We start from the raw sequence: 27531 nt of genomic DNA on the forward strand, positions 1-27531 counted from the left end.
CGCCCAAACGACGCCAGGGGGCTGCGAAGCCCGTGCGGCGCTGACGTCACCGTTCCATGTCGGTCGACTTTGATAATTTGCGAGCGGCGGCGGCGGCGTTATCGGCGAGGAAGGTGTTCGGCGGCCAGCGCGCGCGACTCCCAATTATTTGTCCCTCAAGGCTACCCATCTTCGATGGCCGACCAGCCTGAGCGACTCAACATAGACAATGTGCTCCAGAGGCTGCTCGAAGGTGAGTGCCTCTGCGCGCGGAGCCGGTGGTCGTTCGGGGGCCGCGGTAGTCCTAGCCAGCGCCGCCGGTGTGTTTGGGTGAGCGACGTCGCCGGCTGCGGCCGCCGATGAATGGGTTGACAGCTGCCCACGCGCTCTCCGTCGCCGGCCGGCACGGCCGCCGTGTAGGCCGACGCGCGCCGAGTGCAGATAGCCGCGGGCCGGCCCACCCCCCCTCCGGAAGAAGAAAAAGAATCGATCGTCGCCGGGGGACCCCGTCGTGCCCATGAAACGGGTCCGCATTTAGCGAGCCTCTGCTAGTTTCTCTCCCCCTCTCCGTTATTTCTCGCCGCCCAATGCCTGTTACTTGTGCGTGCGACGATGACCCCGAGGGCGTCGACGAACGGGCCTGTTTTTTTTGCCCTCCACCGCGATCGAAGCGATGATGGAACGTGAGCGGCACCACGAAAGAAACGCCGCTTCTTCGGCGTGACGAGTACGACGGCGGGAGGGCTACGCGTGTCGAGAAGGGGTCGCCGAATTTGCATGCTGCCGCGGGAGGTGAGCGGGTTTGCAAATGGGCCGCTCTTCGTAGTAGTAGTAGACGCTCCCTCTCGGCACAAATACGCTGGGATCGGGCGAAGAAAACGAATAACTTGACGACGCACGCAGGCGCCTCGTCTTCGCTCGGCAACGGTGTTGGAGCGACTCCGCATTCCTCGCTGCCGCGTTGCGCAGTGGCACTTGCAACCGATTTCCACACGTACCATGCGACCAGGTACAGTGGTACAGTACTACGTGTGCATAAAAGCACGTGGCGGCGAGCGCTGTTTCTCCTTCCCTGCCGTGTTTTTATTTATTTATTTTTTTCGCGTATCTGTAAACCGGGCCAGGCGCCGCGTTGCGTCAATGGACGCCCGGCAAGTGTTGATTGCTCGGTCGTCGCTGCGCGTCGCCCGAAAGATAACGGGCCGCGCGATAGGGCCCCTCCCCTCCGTTTGTTCTTGCGCTTATCGCGACGTTTTTGTGTGCGACCGACAACGTTGGCCTGCTTGTCGCGTGCCCTTGACTCGCGTGTGCGACTCGAGCACCCAGCGAAACCACTAGCTGCACTACCGCGTGGCTGATGCCGCTTTCACTGGCGCCGCACTCTCCAGATAGCTAGGGGAGTGAAGTAGGGGATTAGTGTCAGTCTAGCGGACGGCCTTGAACTGACGTCATATGTCCTGTCATTCTGGGCTACTGTGTTTATGTGTGTTTAAACTGGGTCTCGAAATCCCCCCCCCCCCCCACACACACCGCCACCCACTGACATCTGCTTTGATGACGAGAATTAATGTTTGTGTGGCACAAGAAACAGGCTAACCTTAATTAAAATGGGCTACAGTTTGTTCGGGAAAGTAAAAACAGCGCTAAATTTTACGCAAACCACACAGAAAGACTGACAGGATGGGCGCTGCCCGTCCTCTCTGTCTTTCTGTGTGGTTTGTGTAAAATTTAGCGCTCTTTTTACTTTCCTGAACACAATGTCACACCAACTAGCCCACCAAAAGGTAGTGCTACGATCTGTGTCAGTGAAGCCGGAAAGCTCTCCAAAACGAGACGGGCAGGGTTTTATAACCTGAAAACCATGGACTGCTGCCCAGTTCTAGTTTATGAGGCCTAGTACACAATGCTCGAATTGCCTATGCAAGCGTGATTCAGGATGTTTGTGTATTGGAATTTGAAGCACACAAGGACCCTGGAACATGAGGAACAAGGGGGGCAGATCAGATTTGTGACAGATGCTTCGATTTTGGGGCATTATTAATGTAAAGCACAGTGGGGCTGAGCAAGTTTGCTTTCGTAGCCAGTCGTAAAGTGTCTTGTTCGAGCAACATAAACCAGTCATGTCCGAACAGAAGTCGTTGACTGTCTGACTCCTGTTCATGGGCGCTATTAGCAGAACTGAAACAGACTGCACGGAGACATTTTCATTGGAGCCAATCACTCCTCGTTTGTACACCTTTATAAAGCTACTGATTTCAGTTCAAGGCTTATATGTATAAGCAAATACATCTTTGATATAATGCAAAATTCGAAAAATATAAGAAAATATAAAATTTTATAAAACAAACTCGAAATCTTGCTGCACACCCCCCAAAAGAGTTCTGGAGCCCCTGGAAGCATCCTGTGCTGCTGATCTGAACACAGCCATCCTTTCCATGGTGATGCCACATCGATTACATGGCACATTAACATTTATTTCTCCCCTCTGTATTATTACTGTCACTCAATGTGGTGAGGTGCAATCCTATCCACTTCATTGGCGTCCTCTATTTTATTTTTGTTTTTCGTGAACAGATTGTCTCCACTTTTGCCTTCATAAAATATGGCTGTGCACTCATTATGAATTTTTCTGGAACACTGCAAAACAGTAAAGGACAGACTAATTTCCTCCTCCTGCCTGCGATCACAGGTTTAACCGGCTGCACCCTCAGTGTGGTTTCATTGTGCATGGCTGCTATTGACACTGGCTTTCATTCTCTACAAATTTATTGCTGTGCTCATTGCAAATGAACTATCCGAAAAGGTACTCCGTCACGCGGTGGGGTAAATTTAGATTTCCTGCTGCCGCGTATTTTTGTGGGTGTATTGATGAGTTGTTTGCTTCTGGCTGAAGTAGATGCTGATGACTTCACGAATTGTTAAGCAAGCTGAACATCACAATGTAAACAATTTTTGCCTGTCTAAATAATATTGTGTGACTTGAGAACTCCAGCGTTCATTTTAGCCTACTAACCTCATCCCCTGTGTATCCTACCCACCCTTGTGGCTAGTAGCATCCACACTTGGTAACTGCATGCACTATTTTAGCTTGAAATAGACTCCATAAGGGTGAATGATTGGCAAGATGTTGTTTGTTGATCTTTTAAAGTAACCGTTTATTATCAAAGTGCCCACAGTCTAGAGAGTTCAATTCCCACCTTTTTCTTCATCACTCCCCCCCCCCCCCCCCTCTCCAAGGTTGCCAGTCCACTTACCTACACGATTCTGCATGTGGTTCAGGCGCACTAATGAAAGGGAATTAAATGTCAGGGAAGCCTCTACGCAGTTGTTTCATTACGCGTCATTGGCAGTGAAAAGACCTTTAAAAACGTTGGTCAACACTTCATGCAACTTTTTTTGAAGCAAACTTTTTTTCAATCGTGGACCGTGCAAATTTGACCTTCAGCTGAGTTAGAGGTCAAACCATGAAAAAGAGATTGAATCGATATCCATGACTGGGAGTCGAACCCGCGATTGCGCAAACAGATCTTCTTTAAAGGCCGCTCAGCGAGATCACCAGGCTATCGCCGCAGCCAACGCGCCTCGCGTTAAACTGTACCACACACTCGCGCTGTGCATTGGAGAGCGTCGTCTTCATCAACTTCCATCTGCTCCATCCCGCTGCACTGCCTGCTCATTGTAGTCTTCTACGTAGCACAAATCCGTGCTTTCACTGCAATTCGGATCTATTCCTGGAATGCACTAGTTCAGTGAATTTCTTTCCTTTTCTTCTTGTTTGACTATGATCGAATCATCCTACCCACAGCGATTACTGATTGAATGAAGTATTCTGCTGTCAAGCGTGACATTGCGAGATCGAATCCCTCTAGCAGTGGTTGCATTTTGACGGGGGTCGAAATGCAGTGCATGCTGTGTGGTGTCAGTGCATGTGAAAAGAACCCCAGGTGATCGAAATTAACTCGGAGCTCTTCACTTTCAGGTCTGATCTGCTTTCGGACATTGAATCCCGCGTACCATACTCTTTCCTTCACCTATTTGTGGGAAGTGCCTTTATCCATGTTTTATGCTTGTTTGGTTTATGGGGGTTTAATGTCCCAAAGCGACTCAGGCTATGAGGGATGCCGTAGGGAAGGGCTCTGGAAATTTCTACCCTCTGGGTTTTTTTAACGTGCACACGAGCGTCTAGAATTTCGCCTCCATCAAAATTCAACCGCCGCGCCCAGGATCGAACCCGCGCCTTTCGCTAGTAATGGTCATAGCAAGAGCACTGTACAGCGTCGCATGATTTGTTGCCACTGAATCCGAAGCTGCAGATTGCACTAGCAAGTCGTGGGCGAACTTGCTCAAAGTTGCTCTCACATTAGAAGAGTGCATAATTGGCTGGCACTTTTCCTAGCCAGCTGCAGACCTGTCTTGTGGGTCGGGTGCTCTGATAGTTGCGCCCCAGACTGTCTGGTGAGGGCTGTTTATAGATTGCACTCTGGTGTCCACAAACTGTGAGGCAGTGTATAGGTTAACTGAGCCAGAAATGGGGTTTTTGCATCGCGGATGGAAGTAGTGTAGAAGCTCTGGATTGCCACCTCAATGAACCATGGTCAGTTGGGTTAAGGCAGCCTCAACACTCATTGAAAATTTCATGGCAGGTTCAGTTCTGTCTATCCCTTTTCTCAGTCCAATGTGCCCCTCATGCAAAGGAGATTCAGCTGAACTCGGCAGAGAAGTGGATGGCTTTTGTGTGTTCTACATGGCTGACGAAATTATACTTAGGTAATCTCAGTCCTTATGCATAATTTTGCTTACCCTTTTCGTTAGCCCCCACGTTTCTCACCTATGGGGCAGAAATGTGGACTCTAACGAAGAGGGTTCAGGAAAGTTAAGGACAACGCAGTGAGCTATGGAAAGGAGGATGATAGGTGTAACGTTAAGAGACCGGAAGCGGGCAGAATGGGAGAGGGAACAAACTCGGGTTAATGATGTCCTAGTCGAAATCAAGAGGAAGAAATGGGCGTGGGCCGGGCATGCAATGCGAAGGCAAGATAACCGATGGTCCTTAAGGGTAACGCAGTGGATTCCAAGAGACAGCAAACGTAGCAGGGGACGGCAGAAAGTTAGGTGGATGGATGAGAAGTTTGCGTGTATACGGTGGCCGTAACGGGTGAAGGACAGGGTTAATTGGAGAGATATGGGGGAGCCTTTTACCCTGCAGTGGGTGTAGTCAGTCTGGTGGTGGTGATGTAAAAGTGGGGGCTTTTGAGGTCGATTTCAACCAAACGTTAGTGAAACATCTGTCGCACTCTGCAGAAGTCTCTCTCTAAATAATTTGCAATGGCGATGTATAACATTGAGAGGCAAAAAGCCTGTGGAATGCGCTAGAACTTTCATTGGGCTCCCAGTGAAGGATGCCATTCACTAGGTCTGTTTTGCAGGTAGTTTTGGAAAGTGCTTAAAAGAAGGCCTTTTGAGCACATAACTGGGGAAATTGTTTTATCGTAATGTGAAACGCTTGTGCATAGAAGTGAAACGGTCATGCATGCATCTGCGGATGGGGGCAGTGCTGTTTTCGTGTCTGCAGAGTGCACCGACGTTCTGCACTGTTGCACTGTAAAAACCTTGCTATGCGGTGACCAGGCGAGGAACAAAGGGAAAGCCAAAAGCAGCGGGGGCCATCTTGAAGATATTTTGGGCTTCTTTGGACTATCGCCAAAGCAGAGGCACAGCACTGTGGGTGCGTGCTCTGCACGTTCACCGGCCGTTGCTGGCTTTCGCGTTCTTTGGCCTGCGTCACAGCCTCCGAAGGAATGCAGGACAGCTGGGCTTTGGCAGGGTGCAGCGAATTTGGGGTCTTTTTCTCTTCTTCGTGGGCTGGCACAGTGCTTGAATCCCCTGGGCCAGAATGTGCCGTTACAGCAAACTGATTTGCGGGAGGAGTTGTTTTTGAAAAACTGGGCAGTTTTTTAAAAAGAAACAAACCCCAGTGCCGCTTTTGGTTAGAAAGTCAGCAGGGTCACCCTTTTGTGTGTGCCTTTGAGATATGATGCATCTTCATTTGAGTTGCTTTTGTTGAGGTTGCTTTTAAGCCTTAACTTTTCCATTTTTGTTGTTTGGTTGCATTGTTTGTCACACTTAGTAAGCAATTGGAGCTAGTAGTTTTCATTTAGTTTTTCACATAAGCTGTACGATGGTTTGTTGTAGGCAGTAGTAGCATTGCTCCGTCACTGGTGCGTGGAGCGGCACAGCTATTGTTTATCCGTGAGAAAAACTCTGTGACGACCTGCAGTATTTCTTTGCATCAGGAAATCTGCTGGTTCTGAAGAACCAGCAGATTTTCTTGTGAACGTGGCACATTTTGTTGTAAACCAAGCAATATTTTATGTCGCAGTATGGTATGGTATGTGAAGTTTTAACATCCAGAAGCTGCGTGCGAGCCTTGAGAACTGCCGTAAATTACAGCTTTAGACGAATTTAAACCACCTGGGTTCTTTGGTAGGCACTGATCTAGCACAGTATATGGCTGCCTTTTGTTCTTTGTCTCCATTGAGGTATGTTTGCCGTGACAGGGATTCAATCCCATGACCAAGAAGCTGAATTCCGTAGTCATGAAGTCATTTTTGCAAGTAGCAAAATTCTGGTTTAATTGGCTTGTTTTTGAGGGAAAATGTTTTTGAAGGCTCGAGCGATGCCGTCTGATAGCACTGCTCTCCTGACTACTGGGGCTGTGCTATGGACTTTTAAACTAAGCGCCCCGCCGCGGTGGCTCAGTGGTTTGGTGCTCGGCTGCTGGCCCGAAAGACGCGGGTTCCATCCCGGCTGCGGCGGCTGAATTTCGATGAAGGCGAAATTCTAGAGACCCTTGTACTGTGCGATGTCAGTGCACGTTAAAGAAACCCAGGTGGTCGAAATTTCCGGAGCCCTTCACTGCGGCGTCCCTCATAGCCTGAGTCGCTTTGGGACGTTAAACCCCAATAAATCAAATCAAATTTTTAACTAAGTGTTTGTTTACATATTTAATTTTTATTCCTGGGTTACACACTCATCCAAACAACCTCATGTGAATGTGTCAGTGTGGACTCCCTTGACACGAATGTTGTGCATGTGCTTGCACGCAGTGAGAGGTTCGCGGCCGGGCAAGAACGTGCAGCTATCGGAGAACGAGATCCGGGGCCTGTGCCTGAAGGGCCGCGAGGTGTTCCTGTCGCAGCCGATCCTACTCGAACTTGAGGCACCCTTGAAGATCTGTGGTGACACGCATGGCCAGTACTACGACCTGCTGCGGCTGTTTGAGTACGGTGGTTTCCCGCCCGAGAGCAACTACCTCTTCCTTGGCGACTACGTGGACCGGGGCCGGCACTCCCTTGAGACCATCAGTCTGTTGCTGGCGTACAAAATCAAGTACCCCGAGAACTTCTTCATCCTGCGCGGGAACCACGAGTGTGCCTCCATCAACCGAATTTACGGCTTCTATGACGAGTGCAAGAGGAGGTACAACATCAAGTTGTGGAAGACGTTCACAGATTGCTTCAACTGCTTACCCGTGGCTGCCATAGTGGATGAGAAAATTTTCTGCATGCATGGAGGTAAGCATCCGTGCTACTTTGATGCTGCTGTAAGGTTAGCTCTTGATGGCCAGTTTTGTTAGCACAGTGGTTGAGCTTGCTGTTCATCATTTGGCCATGTTTTGGCATAGTCAACAGATGAAGTTGGCTCGGAAATTTCACCCCGGGAAGACACAGGGAAGCTTTCTGAGATACTTACTTCAGAGAGCGGCATGGACACTTCACAAGTACTACTGCGTGGAGCCATGATCATGGCCAGTTGTTACTGCAAAAGTTAGTGAATGAGAGAATGTGCTAAACATTTCTTACTAGGTGGACTATTTTTTTTTTAAATAGTCGGTCACTAAAGAAAAGAAACTTTTCATGGTCTGTTAATTTGGGAATTTTTGTCAGTTTCACTTGAATGTAGTCTGCTGTAGTGTTAATGGTCCATTACCTGGAATGGGTAATGGACCTAGATAAGACTCCTAATGTGAATACCTGGTAGCATGTGCTGGTTAGGTACCATAGCAAGAGGTTAGTGATTGATGAGATTAGGAGGTTCTCCGGGGTAGGGTGGCTGCTGCTGGCAGGGGATAGGGCTTGTCGGAGGTCAACAGGAGAGGTCCTTGTCCTCCAGCGGACTCGCCTGAGCGATCATGTTGGTAATGGCTTCTCTAAAAGAAATATCATACACGACGAAGCAGGCTCAGCCATTGGCTTCCTTTCACGTCTCAGCTATTGACAAACTCGTTGCTGTCAGCCGATAGTGAAGGAGGTGTACGTCGTCTTCATGGCCACTTCTTCGAAGGAAACGTCTTCAGTCACGACCCACTCACGGGTGCTTCGTGTGGACGGTTACAGGTCTGAGTCCGGACCTGCAGTCGATGGAGCAGGTGCGGCGGATAATGCGCCCAACAGACGTGCCAGACCAGGGCCTACTATGCGACCTGCTGTGGTCCGACCCGGACAAGGACATCATGGGCTGGGGCGAGAACGACCGCGGCGTCTCCTTCACATTCGGCGCTGACGTGGTAGCCAAGTTCCTGCACAAACACGACCTGGACCTCATTTGCCGGGCGCACCAGGTGGTTGAGGACGGATACGAGTTCTTTGCCAAACGACAGCTGGTCACGCTCTTCTCGGCACCCAACTACTGTGGGGAGTTCGACAACGCCGGGGCCATGATGAGCGTCGACGAGACTCTCATGTGCTCCTTCCAGGTTAGTGAGAGAGGGGTCAGCCTCACTGCTGTCGTATCTTGGGAAGCATGTCATTCTCACTGGCAGAGTTAAAACAGTGTACATAGCGGAACCTTACGGTACGCTTCATTTTGCTGAGAAAATGGGCTTCGAACATCATCAATTTTGTCATTTCCGATGTTCCACTTGCAAGCGGTATTAGGTTCTGTTTGAGCCAGCATAGCACTTGCGTCAAGTCTGAACCACACCTCACTTTACCAATACCAGAATATATGATGTGGTGGCAGGTCATGCCACAAAGCATGTCATGAACCATTTCTGTGCTAACGCACTGCAGTGCACGCCCCTCGCCTCCTGATGCACACTGCATGAGCAAGAACAGAGTTCATTTCCCTGGGCAATGATGGTCGCATATACCGTATTTACTCGCATAATGATCGCTCCCCCAAAATTTGTTGGCAAAATTCAGTTTGTTTTATTGCCCGCGTAATGATCGCATCCTGAACTTGCCGCGGCAATTTGTTGGCGATGTGGAGTCTAGCCGACAATGATCTTGCTATCTGTCTGAAAGATGACACGTGCAGATTACCATCTTGCTCTGTCAGCATTGAAGCGGCAGCCGCCTGTTGGCTGACCTGCGGTCACACGGGCAGTCTAAATGCGGTTATCTCGAATCACGGTTCGCCGTTGTCATAAGTCTCGCCACCGTTCTGGGTTGCTGTGCAACGAACAAAGTGACGCGGTGATCCGGCTAAACTTTATTGTTATCGTAAATAATAAGCCCTGAGATACGGGAACGTCAAAAATGAATCCTCCTTGAGGATCGCGGGCCTGTACCGAGTTGCTGGTAGGAGTAATAACTGCGATACAAGCTAGTTTTACGTTCACAGCCGCGTTGCAGCGCGAGTGACCCGATCTGCTTGGCCAGCTCCGCTGCGAAAGCGTCGCTGAAATCGATCGTATATATTTCTTTTAATATGAAACAATGAGGTTATCAGTAAGGCAGCGCCATAAGTAGAACATTCATTATAGCATTCTTCAATTCAAAAGCGGCGTCCACTGTGGCTTCGATACGAAACAAGTTAGGCCTAGCGACGACTAGGGAGTAGAGTGCCGTCGTCCGCCGCGCTCGCGGGCGGCACCATTGCGGTAAGCGCGTGGAATCCAGTGCTCCGAGCGTTGCGAACGTGTCACCTAAGTGTACATGAACGATGCGGCAGGGACCGGACATTTTTCGCCGTAACGGCGGTAAAATGCGTAGCTTGACCGCCGCCGTGGGACGTTGCGGTTGTACGCTGTTGCTGCGCTATCGGACGAGATCGAAGGCCGCATAAAAGCGCCGTCGCGCAGTACTATACACACTGCCTATTTTGATGCATTGCTCTTGGAACGTGATTTAGCACGAAGAAAGTACGTTCTTGAAGCGGGCCAGCTCTTGCGCTTTTCCCACTCTACCTTCTCGGTTAATGGCGTAAGCCGAGATCGCTGAGCTCGGTTCGCAATAACCGTGTTTAGCGGCGTAACTGTGGGTAGCGCGTTCTTGTGATAAGGGTTGTCTACCTGCGATTTGTTTGCGTTTGCTGTGCTCAAAAATTTTATTTTAAAAATTGACCCCGCGTAATGATCACACCCCTAAATTTGCATCAATTTTATGACAAAAAAAGTGCAATCATTATGCAAGTAAATACGGTAGTACCAAAAAAAGGGAACTCTCGAGAGAAGCAAGCACCTCCGACCACCCCTTGTTGTGAGCTAGGCACAAACCTCACTGTTTATCTTTTTCACATGTCTCAGACAAAATATTTTTTTTGGAAGAAGTGTGATAGATAAAATTATATAAAATGCATAACTATAATTCAGATAGAATGTGCTTTATAATGAACTTTATTTGAACACATATTCTGCTTGAAATGCTGTGAAAAAAAAAATCAGTAAACACAACAAAAAGTAAAAAAGAACAAAAGTTGTGTTTATATGACTAACTTTCCAAACACTTGTACTAAAAAAATTCTAGAAATTACAAAACAATTCAAATTCTTTCTAAAACATGGCATTAAAGTTTGAAAATTATAACTTGAATAGTTTTCGAGCTAGGATTTTTTTTTCTTTATGCCTCTTGAAAAGGCTCGTTTGAGAGTGCCCTTTATATGATTTTTACAGTCCAACAAAAAAAAATTGGAAGTGTAATGTTGTGCACCAAACGAAAGCTTGGTAAGCATGGTTTAAAAAATACAAATCAAAACTTATTTAATTTTAATTTACGTCAAAAATTGAAAAAAAAAATGAAATAAAACACAACAAAGTATAGGTGCGATATTGCGATATATAGTATGCGATAAGTATAGCTGCGATGTAGCTGCAGAATACGTTACAACAACTTCGTCCGAGTCACTGCTGCTCGGAGGATCTTGAAAATCAGCTGCAGAGGCTGAAGAATCACTTGCAGCGGGACTCTTCCGAGCGCGCGAAGCGCCCGACCTCGACGCAATGCCATCCTCACCGTATATTATGTCGCAATAAGCCTATGCTCCAAGGGCACTTCAAAAATGCACGACCGGCGGGGAAATTACGAACTAGGCCGAAAATGGAACTAACCGTCTGAACAACAAACCAGATGCGCCCGCACAAGCGGACAGGAAAAAAGCGAAACTATCAGGCCAACGTTCCGGGATCGGTTTGCGCAGTTACAGCGTCTGAACCAAAATCCGACAATGCAACATCGTCACCAGAGAGTCTACTACTCGTAGCATAGATAATAATTGCAGTCAACGCAGTAGAATTGCGCGCAGCAAGGTCTTTCCGAGCACGCGCCGTCTGCGCGCCCGACGCCATGCACGGAGCGTCCGCGCCGTACCCTCCGCTTCAAGGGCGTTTCAAAAATTCGCGTGTCGTGGGAAAATTGCTCTCTACGCAGAAACTGAAACTGTAGTCTCTGGAGAACAACTTAGATGGCGCCACATCACCGTAACGGCTATAATGAGGAGCTTCGGTTCGCACAAACAGACCGGAACGAGGAATCTGAACGCACAGGCGAGCGTTCTGGGCTCTCGTTGCCCAGTTTGAGCTTCGAAACAATACCTGACGATACAGCATCGTCGTCAGGGTCCGTGCTAATCGATACATCAAAAATATGTGGTGCAAACGCAGCGGAATTGAGTGGAACGGGGTCTTTTCGAGTGAGCGCCATTCCCGATGATGACGGCTTGTTCGGAGCGCCCGACGCCGCACACCCAACTTCAAGCGCGTCTCAAAAATTGCCGCTTTTTGGCAAAAATATAAACTAAACAGGAAGTTGAAGTTCAATGTGTGAACAACAAACCGAATGACTCAGCAAGTCCGTAGCGGCCGCGGTCGCGCTGCCGTAGCGCTTCGAATTTTTTGATCACCGGTGATCGAAGCACAGTGGCGTGGTAACGAAAGAGTTAAGGGTGATTCACACGACGGACCATCAGCACGCAGACCAGGTGTCATGGGGCGTCTCAGCTCTGCTCCGTGAGATTCACATTTTCTCAGAGCATGAACTGTTAGGCACTGTTAGACTTCTTTAAGTACCTCCGTTTTCCTTATAGAGAAGGCGATTTCCAAACATATCCGGTCTGGCAATAGCAAAGGCAGTAGTAGTAAAACCCCATTTAAGGGGGGACACTACCCTAACGAGTGAAATTTTGAACCGCTTGCTCAATTTAACTGAAACTTGCAGGGCTGGTTTATATCACTGATGGGACCATCTGTGCCAAATTTCATCACTCTAGAATAAGTATGAAGCAAGTTATGCAACCTCTATGACAAGATTGACTATGCTTGCTTAGGAAAACTATCGTTTGGAAAATAAGTGCAATCTTCCAACTTTTTTCCATTATATGGCTTTAGGAATGACCAGAGCACACAACTGTGGAATTATTTTGCTTAATTTTGCTATATTTCAAAAGAATGCTGCCATATAAAAAATGGCATTCATTTTTCATCTCCGCCACTTCTTTCAAATTAGGTTTTTTGGCATAAAAAGAAGGAAAAAATAGGCAAACTGAGCGCACAGTTGTGTTCCTCACAAAATTTCGCTCCAGAAAGTCTGCTACAATATTAATGTTATCAAGTAATACTGAAACGATAGTTTTCCTAAGCTGGCAGTTTACTAAAAAAACAGGAAATGAGAAAAATGGATTCAAAGATTGAAAATCACCCCACTGTATTTCCAAGCCTCTAATGTTCAGGAAAACCCCCCAGCAGCATATGTAAGTCCCTCTTCTTCAATTCTATGCTGCTCAGCAGCTGTGGCTTGAAGTTTGCGCTTTTTTCTGGCCACCTTAGAGCTCTGAAGTGATTTTGCTCGCGCCCGCACCGCGCACAATTTGGTGTTCTCCTCGATGACCTTTGTAGTGTGCATGCCACAGCAAATGTCCAACTTCTCTAAGACTCTTTTTAGTCCCTTTGGTCCTTCATTGAAGTTTAGAACACTAGTGCTGCAGCTGTCTCGACAGTTCTGAGAGACGCAAACTCCGTCTTCGGACACCGTTTCCACACCAACGAGTTGAACGACTCGTTGGCATTCTGAGTGCATCCGCGAGCAGCGCGCAAGTAGGTCTGCTTTGGCCAGCCTGTTATACAGGGGCACGAGCTCCTTAGCTATGTCCCTGCTGAATGCTGGGCGGTGCGCCCGAGCCACTGACGGCTTGCCCGCGGCAAGCAAGGCCTGGTGCCTGTTGTAATGGCACCAGGAGTCCTCGCCATGCGGGCAGGCAAAATGCAGTGGCTTTTCATCTGTTGAGTAAGAATGAAAAAGGGTGGCCATAACCCCTGTCTGCATCTTCTTTACGTCAGGAGCATTTTCCTTCAGTGCAGAGGCATAGTATGCCGTCAATTTCTTCGACATTACCTTTGTCAATTTTCCTCTGCCTCCCAGGCCTCTCTTCTCCTTCTTCAGCTTTTCAATTCCAGTAAACACTCGTTTGGCAACATGATTTACACAGTCTTCTTTAGTTATTTCTTTATCATAGAGACCAAGTTTGGACACATGCAAAAATGCCTTACTGTCGCCGTCGCTCAGCACTGTTGCATATTGCATGTTGTGCAGCACTTTGGACCTGCTGAAAACAATGCCAGCAGCCTCCACCTCCATGGCATTTGAAGAGCCAGAAAAGTTTTTTTGGCAGAGCTCCTTGTGTGCCTCGGCCCATCCTTCATGATTTTCATCCCCAGGCTTGGGTCCCAAGCTGCACGCATGGCAGTAGTTGCTCTGGACAGAAAAGTCGAGCACGAGGCCAGAGTCCACCTCAATTGCAGCACCAAGCCCAAAGTGAGAAGTGTGGCCTCGTTTGTGCCACGTTCCGTCGTAGCTGACGCAAACGTCGAGCAACTCATCGTCTTGGGCTTCCTTTTTTTTCCTAACGGCCTGCGCGGCATCGTGCATAGCGTCGCGCGCAGCGTCCATCGCGGCGCCGTGTATCTTTTCACCTAGCAGTTGGTAGGTCTTGAGATGCATTGGTGGCGGACTATTCATGCTCGTGAACAAATTCTTCAACTTCACGAAGTTAATCCCGCAGTTCCGGGCAGCCAATGCGAGACGCACGGGCAGCTCCGGCTGACGGCTCGATCCCACGACGGGAGAATGCGGGACTCGGACGATGTTTCTGCACCCACTGCACAGAACAACAAACTGCAGGTTCGCGCCTGCACCGCTTTCTGTTAAATCAAGCGACTGCTCACTGCACACGGGACACAACAGCGCGCTGATCATTGTTCTTACCGCTGCTACATCGACAAAACGGTAGCCAGTCGGCACTTGAGGCCCACCGCTGATGTCGGGCGTCGCACGCACAGTTGAGCCGTTGCGGTCGTCGCATTCTTGAAGGTGCGCGGCCTTCCTTTCAAATGCAGTCAGGACATCCTCGTCGTCGGGGCTTGAGTAAGATGCTTCGGTCGCCGGCAATGGAACGGAGATAGGCGATGGAACGGAGATAGGCGATATCGGTCGTCCCATCGCTCTCGGTCGGCCTTTGCTGGCTCGGCCTCTCGCTTTCGTGAAGCGGCTTCGTTTGCCGAAGCTGTTCCGCGACGCGAACTTCCCAGCTGGCATTCTTCCAACAAAAATATATGTTTGCAGAAACCAGAGGAGCAGAGAGATAAGATTGAACGCAGGATGCGATCAAGCGTGGTCTGACAAAGCGAGGCCTCGCATAGCGCGAAACGTCATTTAAAACGTCACGTGCTGTGTTTGCGCCAATCACAGCTCAAGTTTCGGTTTGCTAGCCAATCAGGGCTCGCCGTCTTCAGAATTTTGCGTTTGCTTTTTTAACCTTTGCTGACGTTCCACTCTACTCTCGACGGAAGCGCGCGCGCTCGCTGGAAAGAGGAGGAAACGACGCTTCTGACACGGGTACTCGCTGCTCGCTAGGCCTAATAGACGCTCCGCGCGCGCGCTTTGAAAATGGCGATTGCGGGTCATTTTCCTCGACCCGGAACGACGCGCGGGCGCCGCCGACCTTCCAATAAATGAATATTTTTGCGTTTCTAGAGCACGCCCGTGAATAAAATTTTGCCGAGATGTTCTTTATTAGTCCGGGAATCGAAAACGAGGATAATCCAAAAATGGACTTTTTGGCCCAAAATTGCGGTTTTTTGCACCGTGTCCCCCCTTAATTTAGGCTTCAATGCACTGGAAAAAACCCTCAATTCATAAATTTATCTGAAGGTTGAAAGAATCAATGGCCCCAAAAAACTGCCAAACACCTTTCAAATCTTACTAAATTTACTATTAAGAAAAACTAGGCATGATCATCTGCGTTGATAACCCGCAGCGGTGGCTCAGTGGTTACGGCGCTCGGCTGCTGACTTGGAAGACGTGTGTTTTGGACCCGGCTGCGGTGGCGGAATTTCGATGAAGGTGAAATTCTAGAGGCCCATGTGCTGTGCGATGTCAGTGCGCGTTAAAGAACCCCAGGTGGTCGAAATTTCCGGAGGCCTTCACTACGGCGTCCCTCATGGCCTTAGTTGCTTTGGGACGTTAAACCCCAATAAACCAATCATTTGCGTTGATGAAAACCATGCTTGCCCAGTGTCAACGCTCACTGCGGATAACGTCTAACAGGGGCTATCGGCCATGGTCTTCACTGGAGGGCAACTTAGGAAATTTTTGGATGCTCTGAATTGATGATCATATTATGTTTAGAGCAGAAAGGGTTAACCCTTTGCGGGACAGTGGGACACAGGCGTCCCACTTCTTCAGTTGCCATGTTTTGAGTTGTGAGCCTAAAACCATGGTATTGATTGCTTTTATACAGTGCAGTCCACTTATAATGATATCGAAAAATCCGGAAAAAACGATAGTTATAACCGATCATCGCTATATCTGGACTGCCATAAAAATGGCTGCCAAACTTACCTCTGTAGCTCCTGACTCAAGTTTTACACTTGCGCTGAAGAACAGTAATTGCAGAACGTACGATTTGTGAAACAACGCGTTTATTCGTCACGTTTAACAAGTGCCTCAAGCGTTAGGTGCGCTAAAGTAATTTGATACGGGCACTTGCTTGCGTGGCAGTTGCAGTTTCACTACTGCAGTGTGCGTAGCATCCAGCTGCTGCGCGTACACTGGCGGCAATCCTTTCGCGTGCATAAAGTCGATCAGTGATTCTGTCTTGCACAGCGCACTTTGCGTAGTCATCGGTGTCGAAGGTGGGCCAGTGTCAGTTTCGTCGTCGCTGTCGCTGCTGCTGCCGCACTCTGCCGTGACAACACATTCTCGGTGACCTCCTCGCAGAACGTAGCAGCACTATCTGCACTTAGGAACTCCTCCATGGACGTACCATTCATTTCGTTGACATTTACGGCGTGCTCCCAGAGCTCAGTAATGTCCGCAGCTTCCACCGTATCAGTTTCCACGTCAGGGGGGGTTTCGTCCTGGCGCACAAAGCCCGCCTTCTTGAAGCAGTTTGATCTTCAAGTCCGCGGCCTGCTCTGACGTGCCAGAAACACGATCGGTTGCTAAAATTAGCCATTCCAGCACGCGTCGCCGATACAATGCTTTGAAATAGGCGATTACGCCAGCATCCACCGGCTGCAGGCACTGCGCTTGTTATTCTCTCGTACAGGCGCGCGAGGGCCGCCCCGCTTCTCTTTTTTTTTCCCTCTCTCTCTCTCTCATCGGCTGCAGGCACTGCGCTTGTTCTCCTCTCTTACAGGCGCGCGAAGGGGCGAAGGGCGCCCCTGCTTCGTTTTTTTTTCCCTCTCTCTTCCCCATCGTCTTCCGTAGCCTAGGCGATGCGGCCGACGCGCGGAGCAACTCGCGCTATCTTGTGGCCGCGATCTCCTCCGGCGGCGGCGCGCGCCACGATCACGGAAGCCACGGCTCGCTCCCCGTGGCCTTCGCAATCGGCGCGCACGGAAAAAATGGCGGCAGGCACGGCGAACTCGCGTATCCGAAGTTTTCGCCCGATCTCTGCATCGTTCAAGGGAACTTTGCACCGCGAATGTCACGCTCAGCATGGAAAACGATGTCCAGAAGAAAAAATTCTGATCGTTGTATCCGATATTCGGTCACGGACATATCGTTATATATGGTTTTTTTTTCCATAGCCTCAATGCATAAGTTGATACTCTTAAGTCAACTTATCGTTATAACCGATATATCGTTATATGTGGTATCGTTATAAGTGGACTGCACTGTACTTCTCACGCCACCTTGTGGATGTCTATAGAAGCTTCCATGCTTTTGATTTAATAGTATGCACCTGGTGGCAGCATTGGCTACTATATGGAATGAACTGTTCTGCTTGCGTGTGCTGCACGTGTTTTACGAATGGTTTTGGCGCGCTCTCCAGCTAATAAATGATTAGTGTGTGTCGAAAGTTTATTTCATACTCAAGTCTCTAAATATCTCATTGTTTTTTCGGTCCTGTTCATACTGGTTCGTCAAAAGTTTGTCTAACATATGACAACTTTTTAGTGATATATTTCGTCGGTGTTTTGTTTTGTTTTTATAATCTGGTGGTGCTTGATGAAAGCAAGAAAAGTGACAGTATGATCCCACATGGCAGAGTTTGTAGGGTGCCTCTTTGTGCGGTCTCCTTCCTACGTTTTCAGAACTGAAAGTAGCCTGCAGCAGGCATGCCCATGTCTATTGTTTGAGTGCCGACAGTGAGTGGATGTAGCATGAACATTTCTTGACTATTTCTTCATACAAAGGTTTTTTTGTGTTCCCTTATTTGTTTGTATGTGTACACTAAGTTCACATCTTATTACAAAGCTGCAAGAAACAGCTAAACGACGCCAAAATCTGTCTGCATGGGTGAAGGCGGTGCATTGTGTGACATGGCAGTGCCATTGCGATTGGCATAACTGTTGCATCCACCTTGATTGTCAAAACTAGTGACTGCTACCTATGGTGACGTTCATGAAACGTCTGAAGTGACCGACTAGCCTGAATATTTATTTTGCTCAACTAACATGTATCATCTTATAATGAGCGGGTATGGCTTCTGACATTGCAAATGCAGTGTTGGCCGTGGAAATCACGAAGACTTTAAAAGTGGCAGTCTCCAAAGACGATCGTGCGCAATAAAAAAATTCTGCGCTGCTGTGCCATGTGGTGAAGGTGAAAATTGCGCAGAACTTGCATGAATTTGTGGCAAGATTTGCGAACGTTTACGAGTTGCACTTTTTCAGGTGGTATTAAACGAGCGGCGGCAGCCTTGCCACATTGCAGGTGCCACATGGGATGGCTGCTGGCATTTGGCAAAGGGTATCCCTTAATTTCGCCTTTTGCTTCTGAAAGCACTTCATTCTGGCTGGGCTGTCCCGAATATTTCTGAATGAGAAGGGGGGAAAGACGGGCAGCCTGTGAGGGCCAATGGGGGCTGCTAGCAGAGGTACCTCGTGTAGGCAGCATGCTCCCGGGACTGTTGTGATTTGCATGCCTTCCTTGGCACGTTCACTATGCTGGCGGTTGACACTGGTTGTCTATGTCTTACCCTGCAGATTCTCAAGCCAGCCGACAAAAAGAAGTTCCCCTACGGTGGCATTGCAGCGGGGGGCAAGCCACCTGCCGGCAGGGGACAGGTGAGGGGGCCATTGACACCTCCGTGGGCTCTTGCGTGGAATGGACTCTCAAGCTGCATTGTACAGTCCAACCTTGATATAACGAACGCGGATATTACGAATGATTGGCTATACTAACCACAATGCGGGCTTCTCCGCATCGCACAAGTATCGGGCTTCTCCGCCTTGCACGAGTGTCGGGCTTTTTCGCATTGCACGAGTGTCGGGCTTTTCCGCATAGCACGAGTGTCGGGCTTTTCCGCATTGCACGAGTGTTTGGTGGTGATGCGGCAAGCGTTCGCACTTTTATCTCGCACTCGTCAGCAGTGGCATGTAGGGTTGCAGTCCAGCAGCCTGCATGCGTTCACGCCTCTGGCATCCGTCTACAGCGCCATGAAAGCAGCAGCGCGGGTGGTTTTAAGCTTGCAGTAGCAATCCTGCGCTCATGTCGCCTGTTGCGGAGGTGGTGAAAAAGGCGATAGCTTTTGCTGTGATGTACCGCTTTCCACGCGCCACGGCTGTGGTGCGGGGAAGCCGGCGCTTAATCTGCGCTTGCGGTGCTGTGCGGGGAAGCCAACTTAACTGGCGCTCGTTTTTTTGCGGCCGTCGATAATAGCCGCGAGCGCCTTAGAAACACCGCCAAAACCTGGGAAAACTGCTCTCCGTTTCTTTAGTAAGGGTCACCAGAATTTCTGTCCCGTCATTGACTAAATTGTACTGCTGTTGTGCAATTTTCTGACTACTTTATATTACGAATTTTGGGTATAGCGAACGATTTTATTTTTTTTTTACGTGCTCGCTATAATGAGGTTTCACTGTATTGTTTTGTTCGTTGCTGTCACAGATGTCACAGTTGCTGAGTGATGAGCTGTAGCCAGGGTGAGCTGTAGCCTATGGCTCCAGCTCACCCTGGAGCCTTAGGCTACAGCTGACATTTATAGAGGGGGGAGAGCAAAAGAGTGAATCGTTACAGAATACGGCCCCTGGTCTGCTTGGTCGACAAGAAAGCCGCACAAGAGGCAGAGCATCCACATAATCATCCCTTACAGTAATCTGGTTTAGTTTGCACTTAAGCAGTGACAAGTCTTTAGTTGTGTTGAGAGGGTCTGGCATATTTTAACGCTCTCGCGTTAAAGGCCCCGTTCTGCAGAAAAATTCGATGTTGGCGTTGTGAGCAAAAAATTGCGAGCGCGGATCTGGCAGGTGGCGCCCAAGAGGGGGCAGGTGGGCGTGAAGCTTGAGGCATATGCATGGTCTGTAACATTCCTTAGGGTCGTTTCGAGATTTTTTGATGCCTGATGATGATCGTTCGCTGACTGCCAACCCACGCTGTGTTCCCTTCCCCACCAGTGAACGGGTGCTTTGAGCCATGGAGGAAGCCTGGCGACCTCACCTTTGCGGGCAGAGGGAGGGTCTCACTGGGCTGCTGCAGGATGACGACTCCTTTGGAAGAGAGTGAGGAGGGGACCAGCACCACGAACAGAGACTGGCCTCAGTCTGCAGACGGGAAAGGGAAAGGAACAAGAGCCGTGGGCAGCACTGCACCTGACCAGCACGTGTGACGAAGGACCTCAGAAGGGTCAAAGGTTGCTCCCTGACCTTTCATGACCACTGGATAGACTTCTTGGCTACAGACCGCCCTGCTTTTCGTTGTCGTAAGGGGAGGAGGCGAATCGTTCTCTGATGTCTTTCCGTTTTTTTACTTTCCGTTTTTTGGCCTGAGCAGTGGGCAGCAACCCCTGCTCTCCAGTTGACATCCACTGTGCATAGAGGTGGAGCTGGCAGAGCGTGCTGCTTCTAGTGATTTTTCTCTGCTTGTCCGGTCCCTATCATGCCTTTTTGAGTCTGTGTTGATTTTTTGGGGGTTTTAGGGAAGAGGCAGCAGCTTTGCTCGCTCCTTCCTATATGCACTTTTTCTTTTGCATCCTTTGCAGCTTTCTTTAGATATCCTTAATAGCCTTTTCCTCTTTCCTTAATGTCTTTTTCCTGCCATGGCAATGCCTTCAGTCAACGGCTTCCTTTATCTCCACACTCCCGGTCCTCCCCATTCCCTAGCCTTCTCATGTTCTTCCCCAATTCCCCAACCTCAGCTGTACTTCCCCTCACTTTCTGCCTGCGCTGCAGGAAAGTTGCTAGCATGTGATGCAACAGATTGCTGTGTTATTTTGGTGACGGTGCTTTGTGTGCGATGTCCCCTCCTCCCCACTCGACCTTTTCAGCTGTGCTCCCTCATTGACTCAGACCTCGCCTCTTTTTTTTTTTGCTTGTTCCCGTGCCTTCTTTTCGGCCTTCCTATTTTCTGTTTGGTGACTTTGCGCACTGTTGCTCATGACAATAAAGTGTGATCGCATGTGCAGGCAGATTTTTTTTAGATGTCACCTTGTACGGGGATTGGCACATATATGCTATCACTGATCCATATCTGTGCCAATCTCCTACACAGTAATTGGCTTTAACAGACAGATTCAAGTTAGTGGATGATGCTGTTGTGTTCAGGGTCCCCTAGGGCTGTCTTCCCAAAAATTCTGAAATAATAACTTCAAACATTGAGAATTCCACACAAAGAAACAGGAGCACAGACAGTAGACCATAAGATTCCCTTCCAGCCTGAAGGTTTGCAGCAATTCCGTAGATTGTGACCAAACGACATGTACATTGTAACATAAGGGATTTATTTTGCTTGAAGAGGTCTTTTGGTTGTTGTGTTCGGAATTATTTTGCGAGTCTTCAGTGTATTGAAATTAGACATTCTGGGATTAATAGATTTTGCGATGTTTTTTTTCCCTTGCGACGCAGTGATAGGAATTCCACTGAAATTCTATTCTGTTGGTAAATTTGGTTTCATGCTTCTTTTCAGGGGCTGCACATTTTTGGTGTTTATGTCTCTTACCATTCAGTCCGATGAAAGTGTTGAAGTTTTCTTTATGGGTTTGAGTGGATGCCGTGTGCAAGAAAAGCGTTTGAGCATGACTGCTCTTTTTGTCACGCGTAGGCAGTGGTAGTTTTAGCAGAGTTCTTGCACCTTCATGTGAGCAGACTGGCGCCTCTGTTAATACACCCGCATGCAGACCAAGCATAGTCCAGAACAGCTTGAAAACTGTCGGTTAGCCCTTCCTGTTTTCATCCATTATTACTGCTGTTTTTTTGTTTACTTCACTTTGTTTTCAATATTTGTTTCCTTCACTATTTCAGTTTCATTTTTTATAGCCAGGGGCAGACCCAGCAACTCACCAGGTGGTGCACACGACTATCTTGTTTCAAAGGGCTGTTCTTGTCATCCATCCATCCGCTATCTTCATGAAGGCTAAGTGTGTAGCTTGAACTGAGCGGGTGTGCATGAACTCTGCTAAAGCTACCTTATGTTTCCTATTTTGTGTTGTCTCCACACCACTCGAAGCTGGTATGCGCAGTGACCATACGCGGAGAAAGTAGCTGCCATATTGGCCGCAGAAAGCAGCTTCTCGGCTGGTTCTGGAGCAATGGGTTCACCTTGCTTCCCTGTAAGGCTCTTTCAACTTCCCTCGTGGACGAAAAGTGGACCCGAGAAAAATGGGATCAAAGCATTAGGCTTGCACATGCACGGAGCATTCCTCTCTGCTGTCTTTCCAGGCGCTTTGTCCAAATGATGCCATGCCAACTGCTAGCTGCCGAAGGGTTACTGCTTCCACTTCCTGAAGGAAGCACTGCCGGAAATTGTTAAATTTGCCATCACTGTTATCTAGGCACACTTTAAGAGGAACCATATCTCTCTTGTGTATGGACAAAGTGATGATTTCAAGCTGTAAGCAAACTATTTTGTGCCATTGCACTTAATTGCAAGTTGTGTTTATGTCGCTGTGATAAAAGCACCACCTCTCTTTCGTGTCATTTGTACAAGAATTGCAGAGCAGCACTTAATTTGAAGGGCTGGGTCATGCTGTTTGCAGTTTTTTTTTTACCAGCACTCATTTGTTCACTCAAATTATTGTTCTTTACTGGAAATTTAATTTCGATGTTCAGGAACAAAGCGATCCTAGCTTCGTACTACACTCACTGAGCAGCTTTCTTAGGTGCTGTGTTTGCATTTTGTGCCATTTTTTTCTTTTCGCCTTGTGCAAGTGAATGCGATGTGCTTCAGTGTTTCATGTGTAAAACTTCCACTGGGGCTGTGTGAAGGTGCGTTGCTGGTCTGTCCTGTCTCTTGTAGTTCGCTGTGACCGTGTCGATTGAATTGTGTGTGTGTATTCTTGCGCCAGTCTTCCTTTGTTGTTGTGGCTGCGTGCCTTGAAGGTGTTCTCTGGACTGGGAAAAGCTGCTGGTTGGGGGTACGTGTCACCGTACGCTCCAGTGTTGGTCGGTGAAGGTCTGGTGAAGGTGTGGTGCATCGTTTGCACGGAGGACGGCGTTCCTTTCTCTAGCCGTCATTGTCTGGGAAACTTCGAGGGCAGGCGAAGTGTCCAAAGAAGCTTGGTCGCTGTTCGGTAGCGTTACATCCAATGAAAATGCCCAATTTGTGTTGCGTGAATGGGAAAGTTATGATGAATACTTTATTTTGTCAGTATTTTTTGTCATTGTGGTAATCTTTTTTTATATGAAGCTTGTTTCTTAATGCAATTTGTTCCGTTATTTCCCGGCTGAGAGGGCTTATTTGCGCTCGTCCACTCGTCTTAATTGTTACAGCAGAGTGGGCACTTACTTGTGAAAACTCCTGGTGATTTTTTTGTGGCTTTTCTGTCCCGCCTAGTGTTTAGTGGATGAAGAATTATCAGCCAAAACTGTCCTTGTGCCACAGTTTTTCAGCCGTCAATGGACTCTGGGAGGGAGCTTGCAGCAACACTTCGTTAATGGGTCTTGCCCTTTGAACCCACCAGGTCAGATGAGGCAGTGCACCTAGGGAGGAGCCAGTGCCGCGGTTTCTGAATGGTGTGTGGCCATCCGGGTGCTCCGCAGCTTGAGTCTACTTACAACAGAAGCGGCAGACTTAACCGTCACGGGGCTAGCGTGGACCGTTGGGCTAGTCGGTTGAACGTGCCTACTGGAAGCTGCACAGCACACGAGAACGAAGACTGTTGCACAATGGCACTGATGATTTTGATGTATTTGGGAAGCTTGCGGTCGGTTCAGAGCTGAAGATCGATTGGCAGTCTTCATCTTCACTCGTGTGTTGCACAGTTTCCGGTTGGCGTCGTCACGGGGACGTTTGGGCAGCTCACTTACGCGACACTTTTTGTCATAGCCGTCGCCCTCTTGTTCATAGCAAAGAGCCCTGCGGGCTGATGTAAATAGACTGCGTAGATTAGGAGCTGGCAGCGGCGCGCTCTCGCTACGCAAAGTAGAGGCAATGCCGGGCTGCCCACTGGGGGCAGGCCTGTGTCTTTCAATGCACTCACTCGCTGCAATTTCGCCTATTTCCTTCCGGTTTCATGCCTCCTTTCTGGCGTTACGTTTTTTTCTGTTAACGAGACTTTACGATGGCTAAAGTGAAAGGGGGAAATGCGTCATTGCGGACATGTCATGTGGCGCCTCGCGGGAAATTCCACGAGCAGGCTTTTTCACACGCTTGGGACACTGCCAGTGAGGTGATGGTGCTGGCACTGCAGGGCAAAAGTCACCGTCTTACTCCTTGCAGAATTCTCGCTGCTGCTTGTGGATTTTTGTGCAAGGTCGGCCAAAGACTACGAAATCTCATTGACAAAGGGCTTTTTTCTTAATTTTTACCACTGGTCGTCTTCCGTCTCTTCCATTGTGCGAGGGCAGATGAGCACTCTGCGAACATTTTGAGTCATATTTGGGTTGACAAGAAAAGTTGGCCACTATGTTCTTGCCACTGCAGGGAGGGTGGGAACGTAACAAAGTCATGAATGCTTATTTCTTCCATTTGTTATTGTTTTGAGGCTCAATCTCTGTCTTCCCTGCTCTATTTAGCAGATCATCCTCGCTGTGCACTATAGCACAATCTCTGCCTCCCTGAGAGCAGTGCAGTGGAATTGATTGGCTTGAGGTGAACTTGTAGCAGTTATTGCTGCTGGCTACTTTGTGTCGTGAGGTTCACTTGTAGATGCTACTTGTTGCTCCGATCATGTGAAGCTCTTCTAACTGCTTTATCTTAGCACTCTAACTGTGCTGCTGTGAGCCCCTGCAGAAGATTTGAGCACGGTTTCGCTCCTTGAACGATGTCTTGTAACACCTGAAGTGTAACAAAGGCCGTTGTGGCAATTTCTAACTGCACGTTGCTTTTCAAATGTTCCGCTGCATTGCTCTCCGTGGTGGAAATGCAGGGGGCGACGGCAAAAAGTAGTATCTATGCAAAGTGGGCATCTTTGCAACGTGACAAGTCTCTTTCCTCTCCTGAAGCCGAGATAGAGGAAAGAGTGAAATGCGGGTTAGGTTTGGTTATCTTTATTAGGCAGCTCCTTGTGCCATGAGCGTCTGAAGCTTTCCTCCAACTTTGCTTACCCTACTTAGGTTCAGTGTATCATACTTCATTCATTCCGTCCCAGTTTCCCAACCACTCATCTTCATGTTCCATTGCTCTGTACATAGTGTGCATCCAGGCAGGTGCGCTGACACGAAGGCTTGCATGCACACACACGGTGTGCATGCTGCCGGAAGTTTTTCTTTTTTGGCAGCATGTGATCAGCACAATGTGGGGGAAATTTTTTGTCGCAGTTTCTACATAGTGGGAAGCCCTATTATGTCATTCACCTGTTTTGGTTGTTTGCTATTGGAATTGACCCGAGTGCAAGGTATACGCAAAATAAAATGCAGTATGAGTCTGTCATCGCCATCCTTTGCTCGTATTTTTCGACGGCGGTGTTCATTTGTGTGGATGGAGATTTTGGCGGTGCACTTACGAGGAATCTGAACTTGTCTTTTTACCGCGGGAACTCTATCTGCACGTTCCGAGCATTCTTAGAAACCTTGAATTATTGTCCTGTGCTGCTGATTTCCATAATTTATATTGGATTAAACATTCTGGCTCACCGCAGACGGTAGGAGGAGTCGACCAACCTTTCAGTCAGTCCCGTGGCGGCTTGCCGCTCTACTATCGGCGGAGTGATATGTAGCGATCGGCGAAAGCAAAGAGTCCATGCGTATTTTCATTTCCGTCGGCCAATTCGCGGCTATGTAGCCTCTGTCTGGATGTATTTATTCACAGAAACCTAAAAAACAAAATAAAAGCTAAAGCGAAGCCGGCACTTGACTGCCTGAAAGGCACTCCACGCGTTGACTACTCCCACCATCTGAGATGAGTTAAAAAAAAGGCGGGAGCTGGGACGTTTAATCCGATTTAAATTATGCAAGTCGGCTGCACAGGACAGTAATTCGGAGTTTCTGTGAATGCTCGGAACATGTGGATAGAGTTCTCACAGTAAAAAGACTAGTCCAGATTCCTCTTTAGTGCACCTTTTACGCAGGCAAAATAACTATTGCAGGGATGTTTTGAATTGGGTGCCTTTTTTTATTTTCTCAGGTCACAGTGTGCATGATTTAGGCGGAATCAGTGTGCGTTCATCCAACATGTTGATTTGACTGCCTTTGCATTGCATAGTTGCCATAAGACTGGTTTTGTGAAACCTTGGGAAATTGTATATATGACAAGGCAGCTGCAATTTCAACAGTTCAGTGCATTTTTTATCATGTCGTTCAAGGATTGGCCTTGCTTGTCGTATTCCAAAAGCTTTTTTTCCTGACATCACCAAGGACAAACATTTGGGCGCAGCAGGCCATAATTCTAAATACGTCACTTTGGCTAGCTGAATAGTGGCAGCTTATGTGGTTTTAATGTTGCGTAGAGGGCCACTCAAAGGCAGTTTCAGACATTGTAGGGTTTTGTATTGCTTTATGTGGCAAATCATCCGTGCAGCGATGTGGAAGGATGTTAGCTGCATTGTCTCCTTAATGCTTACTTGTAACACTGCGCACCTGCCAGATTTTGCAAATGCGGGACATGTCCGACTGTTTGCAACTTGTTTGTCCGAGGATCTTTTGGTCAAATTCATTTTGGGCGGTGTAAAAGTGGTACTCCCAGCAACTGTTTTGCGTTCGTCAGGTTTGCTTGTTAGTACAACCCTTAGTAATGCTTAGGTGGCTTTTTTTTATTCAGTTTTTTCATGGTGGTGTTTGTTTAAATAAAAGGCTGGCTTGTTGGGTGGCAATGGAACGGTGAAGAAGGGTTTATGTGCGTGTCTATAAATACATAGCCATATATTTATACATCTCCGCTGTGTATACAGATCTATATATATATGTACAGAGTAGAATGTGCGTCAGCGCCTTGTAAACTTTTCATGGTGAACCTATGAAGAAAAAGGAGAAAGCCGAGACGACCATTTGTGTTCGCGTATCAGTGGTCAAGCTCATCCGTTGCAATAAATGATTTGCAAGCGGCTTGAAAGTGGTTTGAGTGGCTTTTTACTCTGCACGTTTTGCCCTGCACGTTTTGCCATGCTGGGTATTAAGACAACGTGAAGAACCTGCTTGAGCATGCCTTGGCCATTGGGGTGTCTACAACAGGAAGGGGGGGGGGGGGGGGGAGAACAGTATGTCTTGACAAAGACTACCGCCCTTGCCGTATGTGCACTCGGGAAGGTTTGGCCGCTGAGGATGTAGAATTGCATCTTTGCTGAGCTTCAGTGGAGGCCAGACGCAGACACTTTTTGTGCTGTGCAATGTCTGTAGCGGTCAGTCTTATATTACATTGCCTGGCCAATGCATAGGCAAAACAACGTAACTTTCTTACAGGGCTCAGTTTGAGAGTTATCACCTTTACAAAGTTTTCTGAGCCTCCCTAAGCCGATAAATGC

At 48.3% G+C, this 27531-nt stretch overlaps 1 protein-coding gene across 1 annotated transcript; it reads left to right on the forward strand.

Moving 5' to 3' along the window:
* The first annotated feature begins 50 nt into the window (after positions 1–50).
* LOC149361988 (serine/threonine-protein phosphatase alpha-2 isoform) lies at positions 51–27116 on the forward strand. The gene is made up of 5 exons (XM_089572893.1): positions 51–232; positions 7086–7553; positions 8376–8734; positions 18686–18766; positions 20096–27116. The coding sequence occupies exons 1-5, from the start codon at positions 175–177 to the stop codon at positions 20096–20098; spliced, it is 969 nt and encodes a 322-aa protein (XP_089429019.1). The 5' UTR covers positions 51–174; the 3' UTR covers positions 20099–27116.
* Positions 27117–27531: the final 415 nt, after the last annotated feature.

Source organism: Amblyomma mixtum, chromosome 2, assembly GCF_055824585.1.
Source record: "Amblyomma mixtum isolate Tamu chromosome 2, ASM5582458v1, whole genome shotgun sequence".
In the NCBI taxonomy this organism is placed as follows: Eukaryota; Metazoa; Arthropoda; class Arachnida; order Ixodida; family Ixodidae; genus Amblyomma; species Amblyomma mixtum.

What these genes read in the sequence shown, in the direction of transcription:
- LOC149361988 (XM_089572893.1), top strand. Translation starts at nt 175, where the DNA reads ATGGCCGACCAGCCTGAGCGACTCAACATAGACAATGTGCTCCAGAGG. An exon ending in GCTCCAGAGGCTGCTCGAAG is followed by an intron (nt 233 to 7,085) that starts GTGAGTGCCTCT and finishes GCTTGCACGCAG; the next exon opens with TGAGAGGTTCGCGGCCGGGC. An exon ending in AATTTTCTGCATGCATGGAG is followed by an intron (nt 7,554 to 8,375) that starts GTAAGCATCCGT and finishes GGACGGTTACAG; the next exon opens with GTCTGAGTCCGGACCTGCAG.